This window comes from Pocillopora verrucosa, chromosome 3 (assembly GCF_036669915.1).
Source record: "Pocillopora verrucosa isolate sample1 chromosome 3, ASM3666991v2, whole genome shotgun sequence".
Lineage (NCBI taxonomy): Eukaryota > Metazoa > Cnidaria > Anthozoa > Scleractinia > Pocilloporidae > Pocillopora > Pocillopora verrucosa.
This window is the reverse complement of record NC_089314.1, coordinates 7,511,752-7,521,897: the sequence shown is the minus strand read 5'-3', so window position 1 is coordinate 7,521,897 and position 10,146 is coordinate 7,511,752. Positions and strand designations below refer to the sequence as shown.

Genomic DNA, 10,146 nt, shown 5'->3' with positions numbered 1-10,146 from the left:
TAACAATAACGGCTTTCGTGTCCCACCGACCGACCGTTTTCAATATTGTTTTTGATTTTTTGTTTGCATGTTTGTTTTTTTTTTTTTCCTATAACCACTTGTTTATTTCCACAAGCCGCCCGTCGTTCCTTAAGTTGTTCTACGCTGTGTCACTCGATCAGCAGGCATTAAAAGCTTGGCATCTAAGCATCCTCTTCTTTTTACTGTTGTGATTTAATTCTTTCTAATGTTAAACCTGGCGACGAGAAAAACTCAAAAGGCGGAAAAAGGCCGAAATCATTGCAAGCAGTCTCCTTTTTTGTCGTTTGCCCCCTTCCTTCCCCACTTCTCTTCCGCTAGAGCACACTAAAACAAGCTTGATATCCCAACCTTTATCATATTTCTCGTACACAGAGCCTACGATGGTTAGCTTTCGGGCTTAACTCCTCGAAAAGGGGATTTTGTGTGCGCCGGCTATTAAATAATCAGAAGAACCGATTGGTTTCTTTTTCAAGTTCTTTTATTTCAGATCACATTCAAGTTGTTTTGCAGCCTAATATATCACAGACAATACACGATTTTCACTTTATATATAAAATTAACATCATATCCATCGGCAGAAAACGCGTTACATAACTTTAAGGTGGTTAACTCGTTGCAAATTATGGTTAACTGTAAGCTGTTACAATGCAACCGGTTAAAAATTGGACCAGTGTTCATGATAAGGGATAACTTTAGAGGCTTTACATAACGCTACACTTTGATAAGGTGCTAGCGACCCCGCCCAAGACTGGTATCATTTGCAGCGCTCTATCAAAGAATCCCAACTTTTGAACTTACTGTTGTCGGCTCTGATTGAGTAGCAGCTGTTGTCTCAAGCTCTCCACTGTCGTCTCCATGCCTTCATTTGATTTTTGCATTTGTGCAAGTCGTTGACTGAGTATCTGGCTTTCTTGCATGAAATTTCGTCTGTGTTTTTCAACCTCCATCATTCTCGCCTTTACCATGTTCTCCATTTGTTGCCGTTGGACCGCTGCTTTAGCTTCCATCAGTTCACGAAGTCTCTTTTTTTCTTGCTCCTGTTTTGCCTGCAGCATTTCCATCTAATTACCAGACAGGAAAAAGTTCAGGTCAGACAGCTTTAGGAGAGTCATGATGAAAAATAATATGGCATCTACTCTTTTCACCTCTGTGCTAAAATCATCAAATTTCTCAGTTACTCAGTATGAATTTCTGATAAAAATACTGTACAATCTTTCACAAAAAACACCCAATAGGATATATTCTTGCTAGCGTGATTTAAACTAAAGATATATTTTAAGGCATTTGAAGGTGAAAGTTATCATGAGGCAATATTCCTATAACAAAGAAATTAAGGAATAATGAATCTAATTTGACACATCACAAAATTACATTGGAATGGAACCAAGAGAAAATAAGCAGGCAGAGAGGGCGGCCCCTGCACCAGGACTCGTTCAGACAAGATGTCAGCCTTTTTTTTGTTTTTATTTCACCTGCCCTGGTACCAAATCGGATGTTACTCAAAAAGCCTAGTTCCCAGGAATGAGTGTGCTCACGCTTGATTAAAAGGCTTACTTTTCTACGTCTTTAATTGGATTTCACTATATTTGATCGCCATAAAATTTGTGTGTCTGTGCTTTCTGGAATAAAAGATGTGCATGTTTAGCGCTTCCGTCCGAGAAGGCAAAACTCACAAAAAGCAGTCAATGGTCCTCTTTGTTCCTTTATTCTCTTTTTGTGATCTGCACAAATGGAAATCGTCAAATGATAGATTTGACGATGGTAGATTATTTTTGAAGCGTGGAATGATTTCTTAAGTGATTGTGAAAATGTCAGATCAATGTCAGAATCTGATCAACTCCACACCTACCCCTCCCCTGACCCAACATTAACCCTAACTTGTTATTTTTTTTATTGTTGTTGAGTTAGGGGAGGGGTAGGTGAGCAGTTTCTCAGATACTGATATTGACTCGCAATGTCTTACTTCCTTATGGCGCTGACGATTTTCTTGTTGTAAACGTTCGTATTCCTCCTTAAGAAAGAATGAAATTTAACGTCAGTCTAACCTTTGTCTAGCAAGATGATGAAATTCTATTGCGTGTAAAAAAAATTTTCCCTCTCACCAAGAATGAATCATATCCTCGCCATTACATCTGAGTTAATCCAGCAATGTTTTTGACAAAGAAAAGAAAAAGAAAGCATGAACTTCAATCAGCTTTTGTTCTCTTAATATGAAGTTGATTGAGTTTGTTGAAAAAAAGATGTAATTATTCCATAGATTTTTTTCCGTTCCTTCGAGGAACGGAGCAGAACGTCAACAAATAAATTTCCATTTCATTTCCCATTCCTTATTTTTCATTCTCCTTCCCTATTCCCAATTCCCCTTTCTCCATTCTTCATTCCCTATTCTCCGTTCCCCATTCATCATTCGCAATTTTTTTCCGTTAAAAAGAAACATGATTGATAAGTCGATTAAAATTGCATCATCAGTACCTCAAGTTTTATCTTCTCTTGCTCTTGATAGGCTTTGGCGGCAATTTCTCGATTCAAGTTCTCGCCAAAGTCCTTTAATTGTTTCAGCACGCCCAAGTATTGTTGCATTTCTGTCATAAGTTCCTGTGATAAAAGTAGAACTTTCGCTTACATCGTTGCTTTGTCTGTTGGTTTTTTTTGTGGTAACTACCAAGAGATTATAAAGTTATATTCTCTTGTAACTACACAATAGTTACTAAGACCAAGAATCGCAATGTACTTGCATTGCGCCTCTTTCTGATCATTCTCAGTCTGCCACGTGACATATTCTCGGTCAGCAAACGACTGAGAAATAAAAAAAAAAGAAATAGACCTTTCACATTCACTGCGAATACCAGTGTTTACCCTTCCATGCTATTATTATTTTGGTTTTGCGTGTTCGCAAATTGTAATTAAACATTTATTGGTTGTTTCTATTATTAACGTGTTTAAAAAAAAATTGAAATAAAGAACACTCCTCTCCATTAAGTCCTACGAAGAATGCTGGGAAGCACTGTAACTATTTTTTTTTGGCATTCAAAGTTCTATATCCAGACAGCTACTTAGTATTTATCGCTTGTTAATTCGAGTTAGGTCCATTTGATGCTGCCATGAGATACACAACCAGTAGCCTCCATCTGGCGCGAAAATAAGCCAGAAAAAGTGGTCATCAGAAAATGTGTAACAACAAGTGTTGGCAAAGCTTGAGGAAAGTTTTGAGTGTCGTGGAAAAAGAACCAAGGATATTTCATTGCCTTGGAAATGCTTCTGCACAACCTATTCTTTTCACCGCACTCGATTTCGGTCCAGGTACTCTGCTGCTCTTCGATATTTTACCAAGATCCGAAACATTTAGCCTTATTAGGCGAAATCATAAAGAGTTTGTCCTTTTAGAATTCTACCACGTATCGAAAATTTCATTAATCCCCACAAAAACGCAGGGAAAACAATGGACAAAGTTTGCAAAAGTTCTTCGGAATCATTTTTTTTTCCAAAGTACTGAATGAGGAATGTCTAAACAATGTGTAAAAACTCCTTACCGCCAGTTCGTTCAGGTACCTCTTAGTTGTAATAGGGGATATTCCGATAGTTCCAGCTTGGAACTGACCAATTGCTTGGTCAAGTGCAGTTTCATGACATTTACGAATGTCTTTGAAGTCACAAGGTAGCTGATTGGACTGTTTTGAATGCACGAGGGCGCTGTAGACATTCATGGCTTCGTGCGTTGCTTCAGAACATTAATCTGCTACAAATGTGTCCCAAGCTGACTGGACCTTAGGAACCACTCGACTGCTTGGGCGGAAGTCATCATCAGAGTCAAGTGAATAGTTGTTGCCAGTCGAATGTTCTAAGTCCGGTTTGTATAAACTGATTGGTCAGTTTTGCCGTGATGTTATTGGCTGTGAGACTCAAGTGGCGCAGGACGGTCGTGATGGTCCTTCTTGATCAGTCAGTAAAGTTAGGTCGTTCTATTCGGTTCGTTTCTAATGTTAATGTCGTGAATGAGTCGTTTGTATGGTGCCGGTAGTGGTTGACACCTGTTGAAGGGAGTCTGTTCTTAGTTAGTAAGCCAGCTTTTCAGAGTAAGTCGTTGAAGTAGTTGGTGCTGTAGGTTTGGCACACACATTGCGCAGCGTCCCAGTCAGAAGTGTGGTTCGTAAGTCGGTATTGTTCAGCAATGTGATTGTCTACGTGTGACTGTTAATGTTTACCCTAACAACATCAACAGGGACAATGGAATAGAAATTCCTGAAGCGTGGATGCCCACGATAAAAAAACACAACAACCGGAGAGCCGTAAGAAAGTGGACCGCCGTGGGAACAATGCACGAACATCGAGGATCGAAACGCGCTAATCATAGCTGTGAAAAAAAATTAACCAATCGCAGCGGAGCATTCTGCTTATTAAGAAGACCCGAAATCAGTCGACCTTATGGCCTGATGAAGACTAGCAGTATGCATTCGCGATTCACATTATAAGGGACCACATCGTGGGACAAACGATAATACATTAATATTATTGTACTTTACCACGATGAACAAGCACAACCTTTACATCATTTGTGTAATTTAGAATTGACCTAAATTATTATTTTGCCGGCACGCAACAGTGAACTGGGTTCTAGTGTAGCGCGCGTGGGACCGCGGCTAGGGGACTTGAAATAGTGACCGGTTAGTTATGCGTGTCATTCTACGGTCAGCCTCGCCGCGTCATCTTGCTTGGTTTAGTTCTCTCTGGTTTTTCCTTCGCCGTGGCTGTGGATGAAGCTAAAGTTTCCAGCGTGATTACGAACAGCAACAAAGAGCTCCTCCATCAATTATTTTTTTTGGTTTACGGGTTTGTTTGTTCCTTACCGTCTTTATGGCGCCCTAGATGGGTTCAATGTTTATACCCTTGGTGGGTTCATTCTTGTGCCCCTGATGGGCAGAATAAAGATTTGTATTTCAGGTTGATAGTATTACGAAGCTGTCTTTAGATTATTTAAATGTTCTGGCTGATTATTGACCTTGGATGGGTTCCACATGTCTATGCCGTGGACGCTGTCATTGACGTGCCCCGGATGGACTCTATTACCCTAGTTTTATACCCCTGATGGGCTCAACGTTTCCCTTGCAGTTTGGTTTTTTTCTGCGTCATACCCTGGACGGGTATTGACCTCTTATTTTATCCCCTGGGGGCCCTGTGTATGGGTTAGCTCACCAGTGTTCTTACTTTATTGTTTAAGATATCTTCTCCTCTGGGTTTTAGTCTTCTGAAAGCTCCGACGACTGTCAGGTCAACCAGCCGAGGCGAAAGCTCAAGCTTACGGTGCTTGCTTCGAGGGCGTCCGGGTCATTGGAAAACTATTTGAGGGCCTTCAGCATATGGGCAGAGTTCGCTAAGGGCGTGTTGGGCGTTCCCACTTCTCCTGTCGGTCCCATGGATTGTGCTCTCTAACTGCAGTTTCTTCTACAGTAATCGGAATAAGTCGGCGTCTGCCAGCGCTTTTTACGCTTTCAAGTAGCCGCATCAGGTTGCAGGAGTGGATTCTCCTACCCTACACCCCACCGTTATCTCCGCGAAGAAGGGAGCTCTTCGTCCTGTTTGCCAACTAGCCTCTCATAGGAAAGAACCCCTCGAGGTGACCCATCTCAAGCAACTTGCTGAAAGGACTGACTTTGGCAATATTTTGCATTTAAGAAGCTTAGTTATGTTCGTCCTCGCCTTTTACGGCGTTTTCAGAAGTTCAGAATTATGTCTCATTTGTATTAAGCATGTTCAATTCTTTTCTAGTTACGTTACTATTTTTATTGAGAAAAGCAAAACAGATCAATTAAGAGAAAATCGTGCTGTCGTCATCGCTGAAACCCGTTCGTCTACTTGTCCTTGCTATCTTCTCACGGCGTACATGAGCAAAGCCCATAGAGCTGGGAATTCTGACGACTATCTTTTTCGTCCTATTTCGTCTTCAGAAAATCGTAAGCGTTTAGTTTCGGTTAACAAGCCTATCAGTTACTCTGCGTACAAGGATTCCTTTAAGAAGTCTTTTTCGGATATTGTACCTGACATATCAAGGTTTAGTACTCATTCCACGAGATCAGGAGGAGCTACTTTGGCAGCCAATTCAGGCGTCTCGGAGAGAAACATTCAGCGTCACGGTCGCTGAGCTTCCGCAGAAGCTAAAAACATTTATATATGTTAAAGACTCGCTATCTAGCAGGCTTGAAGTCTCTAAATCTCTTTCCCTCTGAGCTCAAGCCCTTTCTTTTACTATCTAGCATGGGCCCAGCCGACCGACGCGCCCATGCCTCCAAGCATTGTTTTGTGTGTTCGGTTGTGTAATGCAGGCAAAATATGTAATTTTTGTAAATTAGAATTGACATAAATTATTATTTTGCCGGCACGGAACGGTGAACTGGGTTCTAGTGTAGCGGGCGTGGGACGGCGATTAGGGGGTTCGAAAGAGTGACCGGTTAGTTATGCGTGTCATTCTACATTCGGCCCCGCCGCGTCATCTTGCTTTGTTTAGTTAAGTTTTCACTTATTCTGTTAGCCATAATCTCGTTACCATCCGTGGTGGTCCCTTTCTTTCTTAGCTTTTTTTATATAGCATCTCGTTTTCTGCTCATATTCATGTTTTTAGGCTTTATTTTATTAGTTTGCGTTATAACCCCAAAGGCTACGCCATGGCATAGGTTGGGGTTGCACATGATCCCTATTTTTCCAATAGTTGTTTTTTTCGGGTTTACGTGTCCGGCCGTGGCGTGTTCTTAGAATTACTGTAACAGTGGATTTTTATCACGTGAGTTAATAAATGTATCATGGGCCTGGCTGACCGACGCGTCCATGCCTCCAAGTGTTGTCTTGTGTGTTCGGTTGTGTAGTGGAGGCAAAATTTTTACGAAATGTGACTGTTGACATCGCCTTTCCTCGTCGCTCGCTTGTGTTCAGTCAGTTGTGAGGTTTCTGCCAATCTCACCGATGTAGAAGGCGTGGCAGTCGGAGCGACTGATCTTATGAACGGCTCCCTGTCTGTTCCTCAATTCGTCTTTGTCTGTGGCGTTAGTTAGTAACTGACGTAGTGTAGTAATGGGTTTGCAAGCGACGTGGATGCGCGAGATGATTTCAAATATGCCATTTATGTACGGTGTAGTAGGAGGATTGCGTTGTTGTTAGCTTCGGTAGTGGTAGTAAGTCGGTGAGTGTTTCGTAATAATAATGATTTATTCACAGGATATCCACAACAAAAGATGGGGCTCTTCATCTGTGAAGGTCCTACAAAAGTGCTATCTATAAAAATTTAGATGTATTAGACAATAATCAAGAAAATTTTATTACAAAACTACAAAGTTACTGTATGATCTATACGCTTTTGCGGATATTTAATAAATGAATGCAAAAGCGGGCTTGAAGAAGGAAAGGTCTTACAAGGAAGACAAAGCACGCGCTTTCAAAAATGTTTTGCAGAGCCTACAGTCTTCCCTGAAGATCGAGTAGTTTTTTATTTTGATTAGCAAATCATTAAAGACCATGGCTGAAAAGTGCCTTGAACTGGTGGAACAAGTAACCTTGGCGCTACATCAGAATGAAGATGTCTTAAAGGCTTTACGACTCGAAGATTTTAGTGGGAAGGACAGTTATAAATATAGAGTGCTTTGAAGACAGTCTTTAAAAGTGAAAAGTCCCTAAGCTCCAGAGTAGGTAGCCAACCAAGATTTAAAATAGTGGATAATACTGTTTACGTACGTAGTTTAAAAAAACTAGCGATAGCGAACTAGAGCCTTTGTAGTCTGGCTGTGAGAAAATTCGGTAGAGGATCAAAGCAATATCACAGTAACTTATCTTAGATAAAATTAGTGTTTCTCCCAAATGTTTACGTAATTTGAAGTCACTAAAGTTCCTTATTTTCCTTAAAATCCCCAGAGTCGCCTAGCAGGATTTAAAAATTGAATTTATATGAAATTCCCATTTAAGATTTGAGTCGATGTGTACTCCTAAGAGTTTTGCTACATCCAAACGTTCAAGTGGAGTACCGGAGATCTTAAGTACGAGCTCCAAATTCCCAATGGAATACACACATGCTGCCTGTTAGGAGGAGATTAGCTTCGCCTTGGTCTTTTAGAATTGAGGGCCAGGTTCGAGTCATTCGACCAGTCGCCAAGGCTTACTAGGCTTGTATTCATGCTTCCTACCTGATATGAAATCTGCGACGCAATACAGCTGGCGTATGTTGTTGTGTCGTTGGCATACTGGGAGCTTCTAACTGCTGGTGGAAGGATGCCTTGAAGAAACGCGACGTAGGGATTGAACAACATCGGTCCGAGGATTGAGCCCTGAGGGATTCCAAACTCGGATAGCGTAGGCGACGACTTGCGGTCATCGATCTGAACATAGTGTCTCCTGCCGGATAGGTAATTAGCTAACCATTCAAGAACACTCTTTAAAAATAGAGGTGGTACAGCCTGGTTATCACCGTGTTGAAGCAAACAGCGTCAAATGCTTTTGTTAGTGCTGGTCCCGGTTGTGGATGGACATCGCCACAGGCCATTAACAACTGATAAGTCGCAATACTTTTGGAATAATACGCGATCCTGGCCTTTCTGCGTTTAGTCTTTGTGTTCTTAGTGTAGCGCACCGACTTATGAGGACAATCTATCATCCATAACAAGGATGACAACTGCCCTCTGAGGTATCTTGCTTGACTTCCAATACATCTTAGCGTGAGGCATGCTGGTATTTCACAATACACAAAGTGTCCAAATGCGATGCAGTAATCCGCGACAAACGAGACAATGGATAGTTCCTTGTTAATGTAGCGTTATTATTCTCGATGCAAATCAAGATAGTCTGCGGAAAAAATCGAAAGGAGAGAGTAGAGATACAGAATTCCTGATATCTCCTTCAATTTCAGGTTGTGAGACTCCAGACCAGACGTAGTCGTGCTCCAGGGATTTAGACACGGGCCAGGATAATCGATAGTACGAGTCGGTGAGGACCATATAAAGGACCCACATTACGTAACTTGTTTTGGCGTGCCCACTCATTATGGATTCATTGTCGGTAAATTTCTCGTCAGCGTAGCATAACCAAAGCGGTATCGTTTGTCGGCAAGTGTAAAGGCCGCGTTTCTCGATGTTTTGCATCACAGTTTCTGCTACCACAACGGAAACTGGAGACTCCATAGCTGTACCGTGTAGCTGTTTGTAGTGATTATCGTTGTAATGAAAGTAAGTTGACGCCAGGCAAAGCTTTAGTAAGTCCATGATGTCCTCTGCAGGAATCATTGTGTAGCTCAGTGCATTTTGCAAATAAAAACAGTGTGGAAGAGGGGTACGTTTTTTGAAGATATGGTTTTCTTTTTTGTTGAATAATCAAGAGAGATCGCAACAAATTCAGAAACAGAGTAGTAACATTTTCAAAACACGAGACAATGAATGAACTCGTCCACTGTATTATTAATGTAAAGGCTTGTTCAAAAATCTTACCACTAGTCCCCCTCCCCCCACCTCATTGTCATCAAGGTCCCCCCAGTTGAGGATAAGCACACGCATACTGAGCAGGCAGTTTGATGATGTCCTCATTGGAGGTGTCACGTGATTCGTTTGTCCTTCCTTACATACTTGTTGAAGGAATCCTTCTTGTAAATTTTCACTTTGGAAGCGTTAGTGAGTGTACATGCTTTTTCTAGCGTTTCAGTATTCTCAAGTTACATCACATTTTCATGGTTTGCCCAAAACCATTGAATGTCAAAAGACAGTGGTTTACGTCGTCAGTATTTCAAACATGATGCGTAATTCGCTTAATGCTTAAGTTCACACCAATCTTTTTCAGCTGTTTTTGCAAATTTCGTGAAACAATGGTAAATTTATTGGTGAAATACAGAGACTTCTATCAACTTCCTCGGGAAATAATGCGTGACAAGTAACGAAAATATGTACATCAATATTTAAATAGAGAAACTGTTCAGTGTAAATTTTGTTGGGTTGCGCTTCCTTTATTATTGCAGTGTGCCGGATCTGCTCCTTAAGTTGGCGTTTTATACCAAGTTGCAAGTACTTTAATTAATTTCTCATATCTTGAAGAGTCAGTGATTATAAACGTGAGACGAAAAAAGGGAGCAGAAAAACGTAACTCTTCCTCTCAAATTTGTGTGAG

General features: G+C 41.1%; 1 protein-coding gene across 1 annotated transcript; it reads right to left on the bottom strand.

Annotated features, from left to right (window-relative positions):
• Positions 1-815: 815 nt before the first annotated feature.
• LOC136276796 (sporulation protein cse15-like) lies at positions 816-2,610 on the bottom strand. Its single transcript, XM_066163450.1, has 3 exons — positions 2,494-2,610; positions 1,985-2,032; positions 816-1,082 (listed from the first exon to the last, which is right to left on the bottom strand). Exons 1-3 carry the CDS (start codon positions 2,608-2,610, stop codon positions 816-818), a joined length of 432 nt encoding a protein of 143 aa, XP_066019547.1.
• Positions 2,611-10,146: the final 7,536 nt, after the last annotated feature.

What these genes read in the sequence shown, in the direction of transcription:
- LOC136276796 (XM_066163450.1), bottom strand. Translation starts at nt 2,610, where the DNA reads ATGACAGAAATGCAACAATACTTGGGCGTGCTGAAACAATTAAAGGAC. An exon ending in AAGAGAAGATAAAACTTGAG is followed by an intron (nt 2,033 to 2,493) that starts GTACTGATGATG and finishes TTCTTTCTTAAG; the next exon opens with GAGGAATACGAACGTTTACA. An exon ending in ATCGTCAGCGCCATAAGGAA is followed by an intron (nt 1,083 to 1,984) that starts GTAAGACATTGC and finishes TCTGGTAATTAG; the next exon opens with ATGGAAATGCTGCAGGCAAA.